Source organism: Rhea pennata, chromosome 2 (assembly GCF_028389875.1).
Source record: "Rhea pennata isolate bPtePen1 chromosome 2, bPtePen1.pri, whole genome shotgun sequence".
Classification (NCBI taxonomy): Eukaryota; Metazoa; Chordata; class Aves; order Rheiformes; family Rheidae; genus Rhea; species Rhea pennata.
In genome coordinates this window covers 14,952,026-14,970,672 of record NC_084664.1, presented here as the reverse complement: position 1 = coordinate 14,970,672, position 18,647 = coordinate 14,952,026, and the positions used below count along the sequence as shown (strand labels likewise).

Genomic DNA, 18,647 nt, shown 5'->3' with positions numbered 1-18,647 from the left:
TACACATATTCAGATGTTTAACATTTTTTTCATAAATTATAAACTTTTCTGTGAAACTTCAAATTATAAAACACTTGGTTGCTTTTTTACTGTGATCTTGTTATCAAGTCCTTATTATGTATGTATCATAATTGTGAAAATTAATGACCAAAACAGTATTGTGTGTTTAATTGACCTTTATGTTTTTATAGACCCATAAAGGTAAATGGGCTTCAAAAGCCATTAATTATTATTGTTTATTATTGACTAACTAATATGGTCTAAGACGGGTAGACCTTTCAGGAAGCCCAAATCACTTAAGGTCTTTTGTGTGCTTGGATAAAATGCACATCATTACAGAAGAATTACAAGTGAGCAGGTCTGAGTTTTAGTGTTCTCTCCCCCTACACTCTCACTTTCCCCTTCCCCTCAAATCCTTACTGGCATGTATCCTGCATTCAGTTTTAGCTATCTTAGCTCACATACTGATTATTTATTTATATTTTTATTTTAATAATTTATTTAAACTATCACTTGAATTCATTCTAATTGTGAATATATTAGAAACAGTTACAGACAGGAAAACCCAAGTTTTGTTTCTGGGAATATAATCAGAAAGCAAAGGCCAACTAAAATGTGAATATATTGCATCTAGTCTTGAGCTTGGCATAAATGTGTACATTTACACCCACAGCTTTTATATGAGAGCAGATTACTGTTTTCAAATTGTTTGATTAAGTTTATTAGAATATTTTTTGTTTGTCTTTAATAACAAGGTAGATTAAGTCTTCATTTTAATATATTTTCACAGGTATATCTTGAAAGACTTTTAACTTATGCAGAGATAGATATTTGTCCAGCAAACTGGAAACGAATTGTACTGGGTGCAATTCTGTTGGCATCCAAAGTCTGGGACGACCAAGCAGTGTGGAACGTGGATTACTGCCAGATCCTGAAGGATATCACCGTCGAAGACATGTGAGTTCAGTACATTTATTTTATTAATGAATGCTGAGATTTGTGTGCATGGGGGAGAAGGGAGGTTCCTTCGCAAATCATGTCACATCTGTACATCTGCATTGTATCTAAATATGATGGATGCTGGTGGATTGCATTAGGTCTGTTTGAGAGTTGCTTGCGTAGAAAATGTGAATGTTTTTATTTCTGATTAAAATGTGCGTTACTGCTGGATGTTCACCCAGATTGAGGAAAATGGATCTGCAGAACGCTTTAAACCTTTGACTTGACAAACAAAACCCAAGTCGAACAAGCCCGCGTGTGTTCGTTTCGGTAGTGTTTGCTGGCTTGTGTTAGTTCTGCGCACAGACAGTAGAGCAGTGTGTGAGGCAGGACAAGGATTTATTGTGATCCTAACGACCCGCAGGCCATCAGCGACTCTGCTGTCCCTGCTGTTACTCAGAATAATGCTCTGGGAGCTTTTTCCATGTCTTGCCAAGTTTGTTTGCAAGATGTTTTTTTTTTAATAATATTTTAACTTCCAAAGAGAAACTTCTATTTTGACAACTTCCCCCCCCCCTTTTTTTTACATCAGCACAGTTGTAAGAGGTTATATTGTGATAGCATGTACAGAGTTGTGCTATCTGCCAGGATACACCATAGTCATTTTAAGAGTATGTTGAAAAAATAATAAAAGGATTAAAATGTGATAGGAGTAAACATAATTAAGATCTCAATATTTACAAATACTAAAATGAATGCTCATTTCACTGAATAGGCGAGTGTTTTTTTCTGTTTTTTTTTTTTTTTTTAGTAGGTATTAAATGCAGCTGCTGAAGGGCCTATATTGTATCTCACCTGTGCATTCAGGGCTGGGTTAGGTACCGTTTGCACACTCGGAGGTGCGCTTGTGTGAGTGCAGGGGTGCCTGAGAGTGGTATTGGAAGGGCTGAAGTTGGAGTTGCAGTACTTGGATGGGGCCAAATGCTGCTGCAGGCCACTGAAGCTTGTGTGCTTTGAGTCTCCTAGTAACTTTGAATTCTTTCTAAATCACACAGCATGTGCTATGTCAGTGCTGGCCTTCAACTTCATGGCCACATTATCAATGTACTGGTTCACCCCTTTTCTTATAAGAACTAATGTCAATAAAATAATTAAAAAGATATTTTAGTACAGTATCTGTGTATTTCAGAGCTCTTTTAAGCAGAGATACATATCTGTAATGGAAAATAGGTAGACTCGTTCCTGCTTTAAATGATGCAAGTCTGGGTCCTAGCCACTGAAGAGAATTTGTTGCGTCCCTCCTCTGGAAGGAGGGAAGAGGGCAGGAAGGAAGCAGATGAGAATAACTCTCTATACAGACAGCATATCCTTTAAATCTCATATTGCATCCTCAAAGCAGTGAAAAGCCCAGCATTTATGCTAAAGTGCCCCAGTAGAGATTCTTAGTAGTTCCCTGTTTGTCAGGCTTATAGCCGATCTAAAAATGATCGATTAGGGAAAGGTTGTGTGTTAAGAGTTAGCTGAGTGCTTTAAATTAAGTGTGCTCGTAGCTTTCTAGATAAGACTAATTTTATAAATTGTGAGTAGCTGTCATTGCTTGAGTATTAGAGAGGTTGTCTCTAAATCTGTATCCACAAGCCATTTATAATGATGTCTTTGTGTCCTGAGCTAAAGAAAGAAACATGAAACCCTCATTGCTGTGCTACTTTCATTAGTTTGGGGAAAGACTCTCATTTCAAAATAGAGATGGGAAATACCACACTGCCATTTTAATATACACTTTGAAATATAAAGATTACTTTAATTTTTGAGATGCTTGATGATATTTCTCTTTGAACATAACACGACAGAATGAATTTTCTAATATAAAATGGGGGAGAGAGGGAGAGAAAGAAGCTGATGTAAGTCATGTAAGGCCCTTCTTATTTCTGTATGTTCCACACAGAACAATTTGGTAATACTTTCTTGATTGTTTCCAGTGTTTCTTGAATGATTTTGCTAAGCTACTTTTCCCTTGATCTTTTTTCCTGTGTTTTGGGGTATTCAGTTGCAGGAAGGATCTTCCTCCATTCACTCCTTGTTTCAAGGAGAATCTAAGTGGCTTTCAAATGTTTCTGAAGCTGGTGCATCCGCTGAAGTAGAGTTCTGAAGAGCCTGAGACCCACTGACAGCTTTGACTGTGCTGTGTGACAGTATTGATCAAAGATGGTTGTAAATGTGAGATTTGAAATTGCTGATTCTCAGTGCTTTTTCTGGAGACAGATGAAGAGGTGCACTGCCGTGGTGTGAAAAGAAACAAAAAAATAGTTTACTGTTTTTGACAAACACATATGATGCTGATGTTTTTAACTAGTATTTGACACTAGTGTTAGAAGTTGCACTTGAGCTGTAACGAGCGGTTACTCACACGGCAGACCTGTGCTTGAGTGCCGACAGTAGCCCTCTTCCTGCACTTCATACTGTCCAGGCAGAATGAGGGGGAATCCTTACCCTCAAGGTTTTTAGCTTCTCAGCCTTTTCTTAAAGGTTTTACGGTTCTCATGAACTGCAAAAACAGCTCCCTTTGGAGAGCCTGTGCTCGCTCTCTGCCTGGTGCTTGGTGGCTTTGTGTTTGGGGCTGCCTGCGGATCCTCCGGCAAAGAGCGCAGAGCGCCGTGGATCTGCTGATGCTTCGCCTCCCACTGCCAGTTTTCCAAAGGCTCTTCTCCTGTCCCTGTGGTTTTTTTTTTTTTTTTTTTTTTTTTTTCCCCAGTAGTTGGGACAGTACAGTATTAAGATCTGAAGTGCCTAACTCTGCACCAGACAGAAGCTTTAATTATTTATGTTAAAATGAAGAAGGCAGAAAAAAATCTAGGTCAAAATCTTCAACTGTTGTGAGTCGTTAAGCGTGAGTACGTCTCGCAAGGCGCCTTTCAGAGCCTTGTCAGTCAGCAGCCATACACTGGACTGTAGCTGAAAGCTACCAGAGGACGCAGGAGGATTGAACTGTAGTATGTATCTGTAGCCATGTATATAGCATTACTTTGATTTTTTGTGTAAATTTGAGGCATGGTCATAGGAAAAAGTACTAGAATCATCCAGTGTGGATGTATCAGGGAAAGGGTGCTTGTTGGTTAAAGTACATTAGTTCATATATGAACTAGTGCGTGGGGTTTTTTTTGGTTGTTGTTTCTTCATTGGCTAAAGTTGGTCTGCTGATCTAATCCTAGAGTCTGAGAGCTGGGAAGGGTCCAGGTTGTGTACTGTTTCTGAAAGACTGGGGATGTTCCTTGATAGAGAGCCGATGTCTTTCCCCATTAAAACTGGCTTCATGTGATCAGTTAATACACACCTTTAGGCTAAGCTTGCAGAAGGTAGAATCTTCGAAAAATAGGACATTTAAAGATAATCTTCTGTATTTATTGATAGACTTCTTAAAATTTGAAATTTATTCATTTTTGGTTTTTTGGAAAGCTAGAATCTTCAGTAGCGTGAATGTGTGCCGAAAAGTTTTAGTCCATGAGTAGCTTTTGGATAGTCTTTCACTGTTAATATTTGTCATTATGTAAACTTAGAGTTTTGGCAAAGAGAAAGTGAAGATAAGGACAGAAAATTATTATGAAGTGAGAATGATGGCCTTCTCGTAGTGAGGAAAAAATCACTCAGTGTTGAAAAAACACTTTACCAGTATTTTTCTTTGTTATCCCCAGATGCCAACTGACTGCACATTCCTTCCACACGTACACTACAGTCAACATGCAACCTGAATGGAGTATCAGAGGGAGTATGTACCTGCTGGTACAAAAGTAGTACAGTGCATATAAGATGCATGCTCTTCAGCAGACATAGGCAACATTTACTACTGGTTTATTTTTTAATTCTCAAATCTTGAAATCAATATTTTGGCCATATCATGTGTCCCTGCATAAATATTGTGTCGGATGTCTATGTACCGTGCAATTAATGAAAGCTGCCAGTCTTCAATTTTGTTGATATACTTACTTCTTTATATACTTTTTAATTTACCAGCATAATAATGTATTGATATACTGAAGTTTTCACTGCGTGGTAACTCAGATATGGCCTCTTTGTCCCTATTCGATATTTTGATTAAAAATAAAAAACCAGTAAGCAGTGTGAATTTTGCATGCGTATGCTGGAGAGAAACTGCTTCATTCCGTTCATAAAGAAAGATAGAAGGCATGTCCCATAAATAGTTTTAAGTGATAGATTGTAAAGGCTGAAAAGAATAAATGATTTCTCCAGTAATTTATATGTTAGGGTAATTTGCAGTATTTCTGAGGTCTGCCTGGCAAAGTTGGGCGGTGTGTGTGTTTTCTGTGTGTATAGGCGTGAGTGCAGATCCCCCTGGTGGAGAAGCAGCATAAACTACTAGCAGCATAAACTACTTTTTTTTTTTTTTTTTTTTTTTTTTTTTTTTTTCCTGCCAGCTTTCCTTCTTCCCCTTCTTCTAATTTGTATTAGATAAATTGGTCAGAGTGCTCTCCTGCCAGCAGAAGGCTCAGGTTTCACTGGCATTGCGGGATCAACTGCAAGTTGCAGCATCTTTCCTGGTGCTCATTGACAGGAGCATGCCAAAAGAATTGGGCAATATAGGTCAAACCTCAGGCAAGTTTAGTTCGGCCTCTCAAGGATAAGACATGAGCTTGGTTTGTAACATTTGCAATTTAAAGTAAATTACATTCGGACGATGGTAGGCTGGATGGCTAAAGTATGTTTTCACATTTATCTTTTTCTACAGGAATGAGCTGGAACGCCAGTTTCTTGAGCTGTTGCAGTTCAATATTAACGTTCCCTCTAGTGTTTATGCCAAGTATTATTTTGATTTACGTTCCCTGGCAGAAGCAAATAACCTGAGTTTTCCTCTGGAGCCCCTCAGCAGGGACAGAGCATATAAACTTGAGGTAAGATGCTTTCCCTTTAGATTGCTCAGAATTGAATATATTTGGAGATTTGGAATTATTGGGTTGTTTCTCACTTCTGTTCCTCATCTCTCCTGAAATACTGTCATGGAAAGCTGGAATATCATATGCCCCAATTTCCGTAATTGTTTTGCTTGTGCTCATGGGATTCATGGATGTGGGGATGGCTCTTTGGCTGAAGAAGCTTCCTCTTGCTTTTCATTTCTGTTCAGTTCTAGCTGTCTAAATTGGCCTTGGGAAACCACTCACAGTACGCAGGAATGACTCTTATGCAGCCTGTTTTTCGTGTTCATTTGGTTTCTTAACACTGATTATCCATTTTAAAGGACAGATTATTAATTAGTATTTCTGAAAATAACTGTTCCATGTGTTTATGTGTTGCTGCTCTAGTTCACATGGATGCAAGTCTGTTACCTCCAGTGGAGTTGCTCTCAGTAATGGGGAAACAGAAGCGAGCATACAGCATTATTGAATAAATTACATATACTTGAATATACACTACTGTGCCTAAAGCTGTATGTCAAATGTTTTAGACCTGTGAAATGCAGAGCACTATGAATTCTCTCTCTTATTAGTGGAATTTAAAGTCATCAGGCAATTGTGGGTGCTTTGCAAGACTGTACCTTTTTTCCCCCTCAACTTTCTGATACAAAGATTTTAAAATACAGGCATTATTACATGAACATGTACACATTTTCCCTAATTTTGAAATTTGCGATTAGTTCCCGACTGTGCTAACATTGCATATCCTTAATTTATATAACGGCTTTGTGCTGTAGGCTGTTTGTCTGTGGATTACAGTGGACTTTGCATGTTTTGAAACTCTTAGTGCTCCTGTAAAACCAGCAAGCAGTAGTATGTAAGTTTTCATGTGGGGAAATGATGTACAGGGCAATTAATTGAGTTGTTCATGACTGTAATGGGAATGGAGGTGTTTGGAAAGTGGTGGAAAAAGAATCAAAACTTATTTCACTGAAGCTATATTCCCCATTTCACTTAAAATATTGTTTCTAAATTTCCCAGATAGGTTTAATAAGAACATAACTTAATTCTATGTATGAAGAGCAATGTAAATTTATATCAAATTTGTTTCCATTACCGATTTAGAATAAAAAATATGAAACTCATTGGGATTGTAATCTTAAATGAAAAAAAAGGCAGCTGGCAAAGTTAGTAGATGGTGGATCTTAATTGAATATATTAAAGCTGAGCAAATTACTTTGTGAAGATAATTTAATACACAGTGTTTCCCAGCACTGGCAGTTTGTATTGCACACAGGCTCTAACATTAAGTTACAAGTGAAGATAACAGAGATAGTTCCGAAAACCTTAGAAGAAAACAAAATAGGAAATGACTATACATACTTGGAGAATATTGGTGGTGATTCTGTACTAAGAAATAGAATACATATTTAAAAAGAAATAACAGAGCTTTTTGTTTTTAAAAATATATTCTTAAAAATTTTCCCCTTTGAATTGTTCCATGCTGCTGGCACCAAGTGACTCTAAAATAAGCTGGCTGGCCAAAGAGGATGTCTTTAGGGAAGAGAAAGACTCTCCCCAGTGAAAACAACCTGGTCTACCAGCTCTTTGCCTCTATTCTGTGGCCAGAAGGAAGGGAACATGATGGGCATTTCCCGGCTCCCTGGCAGTACTTGGTTGCCTGAGTGTGCCCTTGAAGCTAGTAGGCAGCATAAGTTATTGCCTAATCCCTTCAGCATAGTTAAGCATTTAGCCTGCCAGCAGTTACCAAAGTGTCTTTGCAGTACTTCTCTAGGTCTGTCACATGCTTTTCAGCCCAGAGTTCTCAATTTTTAAGTTGGTTGCCTTGATTCCCAAGTGAGGTATATGAAGTACCATGTAGGATGTGCTATTTTTGGCACTGAGAGAAAAGCTGCAGTCCGTGATTACAGAGCGGAGACTAATAGTTAATGTATGCACGCAGTGGAACGATTTGCCGTGTCTGGTAAATTGAACGAGCTTCCTCTGTTCTGAGATTCCAAGCAACTTCTTCAGACTTCTTTACGTTTTTCTCTCTTATGTAGAGAAATGGTTCTATTATAACAAATTTTTGCTACCTTTACTCTTTCATACTATCTTACGTACCTGAAGCAGGAGTATTAGATCTTTCATGGCAGAACCTGTATTGTGTTCTCCAAATATTGTAAGGTTGACATACCTGTGTTTGTTACAGAAGAGAAGATGAACGACAGGATTAGTAAATACTCCCCCTTGTCAACTAGAAACACTGGACAAGCTCCACAAGCTTTGAGTTGTTACACAAGATTGTAGTGCTTTTTGTAAATGTCACTACTTTCTAGAGTTTCCACAGCAGAGTGTTTCTCCTGATTTAACGTTCCCACAATTGACAGTAAGAAGCAACTTTGTCTTATGATTAAGTGAAAGTAAAATTTTTTACCTTCCATCAACATACAGCCTAAAAGTATCCCGAGTTTGTTGAGAGCACCCTTTGAACCTATGTGCTGTGCACTGATTAGTGTTTTCTTGATCCGAAAGAGCTATTTTCCCATAGATTGGACAGATGGAAAAGAGCAGAAAGAGGTGGAAGTTACAAGTAGAGAAGTGGTTTTACATCCTCCCAGCTCCCTGCTGTCCTAGTGATTGCTTAAAACCCTGTGCATTTTGTATGTTCGGAAGTCTCTTAGCTAAGAACTGAAAGGAGAGTGAATCTGACTTGTCTTTTTGTCAGTAGCCTGATGATTCTTCTTTCCACTCTCCAGAGATGAAGGAGAACCCCCATCATCACAGCTTCCAGCAGCCAGTTCTTGCTGCTTTTAGATGGCTAGAAAATGCATGTAGGTTTGGAGATTTTTCTTTTTCTTTCTTTCTTTTTTTTTTTTTTATTTTTTTTATTTTTCCTTCCACACTTAGTTCTGTCTCCCCTTCTACGTGCTCTCCGTTTTCCCCGTTTTTGGAGTGTTGCAGTGCTCAAGGGGAGCACATTCATGCAGCACAGCAGTGACTCCAATCGTATACATCTAGAATGACAAAATATGTATGTATGCATATTTCTAGCTGACTGCAGATATTAAAATCAGGTCTGACAAAGTTGCATGTAATTGAATGGCAATGCAGTTTTTAATGCTTTATTTTGATTTCATACAAGAAATGGTCCCTTGAGACAGTCAAAAAATATGGTTCCTTTTTCTAGCAATAAAAGGAACAGAAATGTTGGATGACAGAATGGTGTTGTAAGCTATTTGGATTTATTTTAACTGAAGGAAAATGCTACATATTTACATTTTTCTGCTTTTGTGTTGTTTGCCCATAAATTGCAAGGAGCTAAAGCTGACTTACTCAGTTGTCATACAAGCTCCAAATATCAATTTTGTGAATTGCTTGCAAATAATTATAATAATAATAACAATAAAACACTTTAAGTATGACTGATTAGATCACAGTCAGTGAATTTCACATATATATGAATAATCACCAGGGACTAGAGATGACAAATATTTAGTGCTAGCTCCAAGCAAAATTTCATTTTGTCTGGCCAAATACTCCGATAGAAATTTTCCTGGGAAATTAGCAATCTTGTAGTGATTATCTTACTGGCTGTGTGGCGCCTAGCATCATGAACCGATTTGGCAGCTGAAGGAAGCAGAGCTCCACCTCAGTTCACCTCTTTACCAAGACAGGCTTTATTCTATGTTCATCTGTTTGTTTATAAATCTGAAGCAATTTTAAAGGTTAAATAGGTTAAAGTCTACAAAGCGACAGGAATATTTGTGTTATTTTATTCTGTTGTTCTGTTCACATGCACCCAGAAAGAAAACGAGGTTCAACAGTCAATGAATGAAATTTAGTCTGCAACTAAAAAGCAGCCAATGGTGAACTTGCTCTCAATGGCAGTGCCCAAGTTGTGTGCTTCTGGCGTATCTGCCTCTGGTCTTTGCAGTACTGTTATGTTTCCAGGACCGTTCGCTACCCCAGGTTGCTGTACTGTAAAACTAAAAGTCAAGAAAGAGAGCGATAATCAGTGGATTCAGGCTGTTTATTTATATTACCTTGTTTTATAATCAAACACATGTACAGTTAACATTTGTACAGTACTTTTATTAAACATCCTATCTTAAGACATCACTTAAAAGCATTCCCGAGAAAATAAAAATACTATTTTACTTTATCTTACTTCTAAATCTTTCTCTCTTAAGCTTTTTTTTTTTTAGTGTTTCTTAAAATGAGATTTCTCTACAGTTCTGCGTGTTTGAAAACTCAAGTTAGCATCCCTGCTGATGCAAAGCATAGCCTTTCCCAACAAAATGAACATTTACAGATATGCCATTTTGCGGTACAATAAATCTACTCTTATGCTGTGCATAACATACGTTTGTTCTAAACCTGGCTAAAGACAATGGAAGCGTAACTCCAGTGTGTTAGCGCTCAGTATTTGAAAATCTTTAGGATAGAATAATTTTTTGATTCTCTGTTTAAAAGATCTTAAAAACTTACATGTATTTTAATGCTGTGCAAATGAAAGTGTTCCTGAATACAACTTCTGTTTCCCACTAGCAGCATATAGGATAGCCCCATCGCCCTATTTATCAGCAGAGGAAAACAAACAATTGCAATACCTTAGCTTCCTAAGAAAGAAGGAAGGATGTTAAAAGCCATCCTCTTTCCAAACTCTCCAAATATATTTGCAGTTTCTGTAATAATTCTATTCAAGTTAATTTTTCACCAAGAAAGTGCTATATTTCAGTTAACTTACAGCGATGAGTAAGCAATATTGGCTGCCTTCACTAGATTTATGGCAGTTAACCTGAAAAAAAAGAGGCTCTATTAAATTCTCCAAAAGTGACTGTGGTGAACAGTGCAGAATCAGCATGTTTGTTCTTTCAAGGTTAACGCAACGAATAAAAAGGATTGAAGGAGAAATTCTTTGCAGGTTTTGCATAATAAAGTGACCTTTTATAATTCTGCCTGTATCTAGAAATACATGTTTTATTTTATTTATTTATTTATTTATTTATTTATATTACTTGTAGAGCTGTGGCCTCTGCAACTGAGGTTTCTTCATTCTTTCATCCTACAGGCCATTTCCCGCTTGTGTGAAGATAAATATAAGGACTTCAGGAAATCTGCAAAGAAACGGTCAGTCAGTGCTGACAATCTGACTGTGGTTAGATGGTCCCCTGCTATTATCTCCTAACAGAGGAGACTGGAATATTCCTATGGACGTACTGTTTCATCCATCCAATTTTTGGGGGTAGGCTGGGTGGGGAAAAAAAACACTTTTTTTTTTAATTTTTATTTTTAAATCTGTCAAGCTGCCTTTACAGTGCCTCCCCATTGTGTAGTACACAGGATTAAAATACCTAGTGGAAGGAGAAATCAGTGTTTGGGAAAGAAGATGGGCAACGATTTTTTTTCTCACTTTCACTAACAGCTTTACCACTTTGTGAGGCTACAGCAAATCAGGTGCTTGGAAGAAGAAACAAAAAATGAAGTAGAGGCAGAAAAAGGTTAAGAAATGTGCCATTTTTTAATACGCTGTACTCTTGAAGAGAAATGACTGCATGAAACAAACCACATAGTCAGATGACTGTGCACTAGAGGAATGAAGTTGGGAGCATCCATCTGAAAGTTTTCTCTTAATACCTTTTTTACTTTTTGTTTTTCCATTCCTCATTGCTGCTTTCCAGGATAAATTCTTCCCCTTGCACAGCAGCAGATACGAAGTCTGTATTTACAGTAGCACAAGCCCCTGAATAAATAGTTTTGTTTTGTTTTTTCACTGCACTTTTTCCTGTGAGCTGTCTTACTAGCATTATTATTCATAATTATGATGCATATGTTATATTTGTTCTATGCCTTTTATTTTATTTCAAAAGAGATAACTTGACCATAGTGCTGAACCAAAAACATGTACAGGGATCAGAAGATCGTTCGTAATTTCATGGTGTGTTTTATTTATAGTATACTTGGGTGCGTGTGCCTTCCTAAGTTCTTGGAATCATTTATTTTTCCTTAAAATAAAGATACAGTTGTTGAAGTATTCAGATGATGATGATAAGACTTGGGCCAAATCTCTGAAATTTGCAACAGATCTTATGATCCTTTTGCAGATTTTTGTAGCGTTAGAAGTTCAGTAGGATGTAGGATTCATTTTGAGGGAGTTTTTTTTTTCTTTCTTTTTTTTCTTTTTCTTTTTTTTTTATTTTTTTTTTATTTTTTTTTTTTTTTGGTATGGCCTGACTAGTTCATTCCTTCACTTCCAGGTCCATTGTTGCAAGCAATATTCTCGATTTTATATGTTTACTTTAAATCAAAGTGAGTCTATTTGTATAAAATAAAAAAAAATAAAAAAATTGTTCCAATGAGAAGGCCTGTAGAAAAGCAGAATGGTAGTCTTAACAAGGTATTTGTCACAAGTAGATTTGATTTTAAAACTAAAATACAAACCCTTGAGTTTTTCAGAGTAGGTGCTTACAGAAATTAAAAATAACCAAACTGTGAACATAAGTTTAAACTCTGATTATTAAGCTCTTCTGTTGTTGTTACTAGTGCCCTCTTATTATGCCTGTTGCCTCCTTGGGATTTGTAAGAACCCTTTATAGAAAATGATTTATCAGAGTAAGCATAATTGCTCTACTTTATAATGCCGCAGGGTGATCTGTGTTTTTCCATTTATTTGCACGGTTTAGAAAGATACGGTTAAAAAAAAATCTCAGTTCCCGGAAATCCTTTCTTTATGACCATCACTGAAATGAACGGCAGTAGACGTCCCTGATTTATGCACTACTGTGGTAAACCATAAAGATTCCGTATTTGTTTTATTAAGCCCTATGGGCTTGTAGCAATCCTAGGGGCCCAGAGATGCACACTTTAACTCCAGGGCAATGCTAATCCGGTGCCTCCAGATGGAGAGGCACTGCCAGGATTGAAGTGGTAACACCAAACAATTTTCTGTTAACTTCCTAATGTGATTTGTGTAGTGTGACATATGAAGGCTTTGTCCATAAATTCTCCTGATGTCTTTCAGGCCTTTAAAATAATCTAATTCTCATCATTTTTTCTTGTGCCAACACATCAGAACTGTGAGTACCCAAGTCCATTTTTCCCTTGAACGTGGAATGTAAGGAAAGTCTTTATAACAGTAAAAATGCAAATCGGAGCATTTGAAACCTCTTTGCAAATAGTATCAAAAGGAACATTTTCAAAGCATTTGAAATTTATCCTTTATAAGCATAAACTTAGGCTTTAAAAATATGTAAAATATTTTGATTTATCAACACTTTGCTAAACTATTTTCTGTTATCTTGATATCAGGAATATTGGTTTTATCCATTTCTGAGTGATAGAGATATGAACTTTGGATTATGTAAAAATCTCAATGCATCTACTATAATTTTTGTGAAGTTTATTAAACTACTTTAAAGATTGTATAGTCTATTTATTGTATGTATGTACATACAGTCTGATACTTTAAAAAGTGGATTCCGTAAAACCTGGCTCAGTCTTGTTTAGACTATTGAATATCGTTTTAGCCTTGTGCACTGGACTCTACCTCTGTATAGGAGAATTTTCCATATTCTTAATTAGTACTGATTCTGTGATTAACTTGGTTGTTTCTTGCACTAAGAATTAAAAGAAAATCTGCTGTAAGTGTGGATTTTTTCTTCAGTTTCAGTTTTGCCATATGAATCCTCTGCATTTAAATGGATGTTTCTTTCCCTCATGGTTATAGAATAATAATTTGCTTTTTCTTCTGGTTTGTTCCAGGTTTGCCAGAAAATATAATACCTGTCAGTAAATCTTAATGAGTGTCATTTGTTTGCAAAGGTATTCAATACCATGTAATTAAAATGGATTATTATTTAGGATTATGTTGTGTTTAGTGTAGTTTTTTAAGTGACACTGTATGAAAAATGCCATTGCAAGCTTAGAAAATCACCTGAGGTGTGGGAAAGGAGAAGAACCAAACAGTGTTTTCATTAACAGCACACAAATAAATTGTGGTTTTAATTTCAGAACTTGAAACTAAATTTTCTGTAAAAGTTTTGAGGATTAAGTTTTTTGTTGCTGCTTTGGTCACCAGCTCAGAAACTAAAAGGTGTAGGAGATGTCATAAATGTGTCCCTTTAAGCATCACTCTCTTAATGAATTACTTTTATATGCTGAGCCAGTGGGCTGCTGCACTGTTGTTTACACATTGATAATTGGATAAATATTTGGAGAAGGCACCTTACAGAGGCTTTTTTTTGTTCATACACCATTCTGCAGCCCCAATACATTTTCCTGATCCTTCTTCCCACCTACAGACTTGTTTATGAACATTTTATGAACACTATGTGAGTTGGATTTGTCTCTTTGATGAACACTGTCCTTTGGGACTTAGAACATTTGGAATCACATGAGAAGGCACAAAAAGAAGAAATCAGAGGACCTTTCCTCTCTTCCACAAACCCTATCAGCCTTCCAAAGGATACATATTTCCTATTGCTAGAAACGTGCAAAGTCTTGTCCCCAGCATGGTCATGTATCCTTTTCAATGATTATATTTTCTTTTGCTTTTCAGCCATATTTTCTTTGAGTTCAGCTTATATGGCTTTGTTTACCTTAGTTATTTAGCTTAGTTTATCACTAAGCTAGGAGCATGACACAAGAATTGGTTGCATGTATGGAGTCTTGGTGCAGACTTCGTTTTTTAATACCTTTTACTCCCTGGCTTTGGGACTGCCAGAAACCTTAGATATGATCTAAAGATTAGCAGTAGCAAAAGCCTTATAAGAAAAGGGTGATAGTATATTGGTGGCAGATGACATCTGGTAATCTTGGCTATATATAAAAACAGACATACGTGGAAAGGGATAGAGGAATTGAAGGGGCAGAACCAAAAAAAAAAAAAAGGCTTAACAGTTGAAGCATCAAATAATTTAGAGTCATCTTTTGTTGGTAACAAACATTGAATTTTCCAATGACGTGTAAACTACTAATTGAAATGTCGTACAGCTGCCAGCCAGACTTAATATTGCTGTCTGCTTCTCTATTGTATTTATAAAGAGTTTGCTAGCTTTTAGCACTCTCACTACTGTTCCAAACACACTTAAATAATTTTATATTTTTTACTTGATTGATAGTTGTTAAAAACATAACTCCCTTTGCAATAAAATGCCCACTTAATATCTCTATAGCAGGTTTTTGAGAAAATAATTAAAAAAAAAAGTATGCTTGTGCAAATGTGAGCTGGATCTACATGGCCATGTTAGTATCTGAAGTGTACAGTAAAGCCTAAAGTGCACAGGAAGTATCTTTCTGTTGTTTCTTTCTTCACTAATCAAGCTACATCTTGAGGCAACCATGGGAGAAGTGATGGGAGCTGGAATTGCCGTAGACTAAAGGTAATGACAGAAAATGTGTAGTGACCGTTGTTAGGAGCAAGCCCTTAAAAAAGGAAAAAAGATTAAGAAGAAAAACAGCTGTTCGTAAGGAAATAAAAGGTAATCGTAGATAAAGATTATGATTCTAGAAATGGTTGGTTTATAGTGTATATTAGCCTGCTTTTTTGAGTCCCCAGAAATGACTGATGAGTCCCCAGAGGACAGTTGAGATACTGTTCAAATAGTCCTAACTTTGCATGTATTACCCAAGGTAGCAACGCTTGTCTTTACTTCTGGTGGCTGGGCTAGATCTTCAGGCACTTCCCATTGAAGAAGGAAGTGGCAAGAAGGCTGATGCGGGAAAGGTAGGTGGCTGAGCCGTAGGGAGAGATCGTGCAATAGGAATGGACTGTATTTCTTGTGTTCTTCCTGGAACAGCTGGGCGGACGCAGTTCGATGCCTAGGTAAGAGCTGAAAGGAGGCTTATTTCCTTATGCCCCTCAGACCATGTGTAATGTGTTTCAGCATCAGAGACTTGCAAAACTGTGTTATTGAGTGGAGATACTCTTTGTTGAGGATCTGCTGAGAAAAGTTCTTAGTTCTGAAGTAATGACAGTATCCTGAGGTTTCCATGTGAAGAATTTGCAAGGTTCACTCAAGGCACTAGGCAGTGTCGTTTATCAGAACGTCAGAGTGGTCCTGACATACTAAGAGCAGCCAACAGCAATAGCATGGCAAAAAAATGTATGTGTGAAAAAGTACATTTTGTCGTTTGTGTATTTACATAATTTAGTTTCACAGGGTGTTTTTTTTAGATCGGGGTGCTATGGTAACTAGCCAATAAACTTTGAAGCTAAAAAATCTCTGGAGCTGGCGCTGATGTACCCTTCAAATTCACTGGCAGGGAGGTGCATACTTAAAAAGTAGATGAAGACTTACTCAGGTGAAGTGAGAGCTTTGTTAAACCAGCAGCTAAAGTAAGACAGTTCTTTCATGTAAGAGATTCTGCAGCACACTTAGAGTCTAGAGCTAGTGGTTTTCTATCTGCTTTCTTGCTTCACTGCATCCTGATTTTCATGCCCCTTTATTTTAAACATCAGTTCAACTTATTCTCCATGGAAACAGTATCTTGGGAACTGGCAGCTGTATTTCACTTGCTGCCTTATATATAAACAATACAAATAGTTCTGTGTTGCATGTATTTCAGACAAATTAAGCATTCTTTGGAAAAATAAGAGGTCAAGAAGATGGATTGGTGTCCTGGAAGGGTTGTGCAGTACTGTGACAGTACTGATATGCAATCTGTCACTGTTAGGAAGGTGTTCACAGTCACATTACTTCTTGGTATATCACATGTTGTTGCTTTGTGGTCTCAGAATAAAAGGTTATCCCATGTATGCAGAAACTTAGCTCTCTTTAGGAAGTACTAGGATATAATCAATGATAATTGGAGGTACACCTGAAGAAAAATGTAGAAGAGTTCCCCTTAAGAACAAAAACTGCTGCGGATAATTTGGCTGTGCTGTGGGTCTGCATCACTGTGAACGTTGCGTGGAGAGAGGAGTGCAGCCTACGTCGCTCCTGGCAGTGGGGTGAGGGCACATGGATTTGCCATTTGGTGCAGTCTAGTGCAGGGGTCCACCAGCTTTACAGGGGGCAGAGGAGGCTTCTGACTGGGTGTTGTGCCCTGCACCACTTGGGGGTAGCTTGCCATCTGCTACGTTTTGGGAATCTAGTTCAGTCTCCTGTTTGTGACACCTACTAATGCACAGACAAACTTTGAAGTCACAGGTGGGGAGATGAGATGGGTTGAGGAAGCCTCCCACAACAGCCTATTTCGTAGTTATCGTAATTCTGGCATTGCCATTCGAATAGTTGTGAACAGTGATGGAAAATTATGTCCCAACTTCCTTATGTAACACTTTACACAAAAATTAAAATAGTTTACTGTTTACATGAACCTGAAAATACTTTAAATTTGTGCATCACTGCCAACATTCATAACTTTAAATATTAATTTACTCAGTACTACTCACCAGTATGTACCTCACATTTGTCCATAGGAATGACTCTACAGTTGGCATGTATGCTTTAATACTTCTTTATAAGGTATAGATTCTGAGTTTGTTCTCTAAGAAACTAAAGTAATGATTCTTGTGTCCCAGGGAAATAGTTGGGTGCATCTTGAATATTTGTGAATAGTATCACGTAAAGGCCTTCTCAATCTGTTTGGATTGAATGCTTTGGATCAATGATGTCTTCAGCTGGGCAGAAATAAGAAACATAAAGTCTAAGGCAGTAGCATTGACTTCATTTACAGAGAGGAGACTGGCTGGTCACGCCACCTTGAAACCCGGACTGAGCGCCCCACTGAGCAAAGGGCCGGCTCGAGTTCGCCTCGCCAGTGAGGCGCGAACCCACTGCCGAATCCCGACTGAAACAGGTTCAGTGTTTCTGACCGGTGAGAAATCTGGACCGTGAAATCATTGCTTTTCTTTGGTGTCCTGTCACCACAATACACCAGAAAGGATTATTTTTTCATCATTTTGTTCTAGTTTTACTGGCAAGTGTCAGAGCTACGTTGTTCAGCTCCTTGAAGCATATGTATATTTAAAACTTTTTTTTTAGGATTTATTTTTTTAATTCCAAACTTGATCTGAATTTTCTTTAATAATTTCAGTAGGAAAATTTGTGTTTGTGAGCATTATTTCTGGTACTGTTGCATTCAGATAAGGATTTTTTATGGTAAATGCTGATAGAAAAGGCAATTCTTTTAAATATCAATTGAACCTATCTCCTAAGGTATGTGTTTGTCTGGATTCTTAGACTTATTAAGAATAGGTAAATTTCTTGATACAGTTCCTATTTTTTGGAAATATCCCCTTCATGTTGTAACATGAACAATGAATTTTTTCTAATTAAGGTGTAAACTGTAGGTTTTAGAGGATTAGGAGGAAAAAAAAGAAAAAACACACTTTGATTTCCTCAGGAGCCAGTAGTACCTGTCTGTCTTTCTCAGCTTTTCTTCTTTATAAAAATGCTCTTAAAAACGGTTTCAGCTTTTATTACCGAATACTCTCGAATGTGGAATTGCTCAGAATTCAAACAGCGCCCCCACCAGCAGCTCCTCCTGTGACCGGAGGCATGGTCACAAGGAAGCTGGTCTGAAATGCGCCATTCCGTGGAAATGGGGAAGGCTGGAAGACGCTGGCTGAAGCCACGCGTATCCGCAGCTGGTTCCCGCTGTGCCGGTGGGCAGGGGTGGTTTTGCTCTGGGGTTTTGCACTGCACCTACTGCAGTCGTGCCTTTGGGTCTCGTGATGCCTGACTGCTTGCTGGAGGTTCGTTCATGGCATTTTTAAGCAGACCTAGTCCAGTCTCATCCCTGGCCCAGCTGTCTGAGACTTGCATTACCTAGATCCTTGGTAACACTGAATTTGGA

The 18,647-nt window shown here is 37.6% G+C and overlaps 1 protein-coding gene across 5 annotated transcripts in view; it reads left to right on the top strand.

Moving 5' to 3' along the window:
• The window catches only part of CCNY (cyclin Y), a 128,095-nt gene extending 114,384 nt beyond the window's left edge, over positions 1–13,711 (top strand). For 2 of the 5 annotated variants that reach the window (XM_062568885.1, XM_062568889.1), the window contains 3 exons: positions 791–957; positions 5,681–5,843; positions 10,918–13,711. In XM_062568885.1, the coding sequence (XP_062424869.1) occupies positions 791–957; positions 5,681–5,843; positions 10,918–11,034 (447 nt within the window). In that variant the 3' untranslated portion in view covers positions 11,035–13,711. The remainder of the gene's footprint in view (positions 1–790; positions 958–5,680; positions 5,844–10,917) is intronic. The other 3 variants (XR_009957554.1, XM_062568887.1, XM_062568888.1) reach the window with 3 other exon arrangements.
• The last annotated feature ends 4,936 nt before the right edge of the window (positions 13,712–18,647 follow it).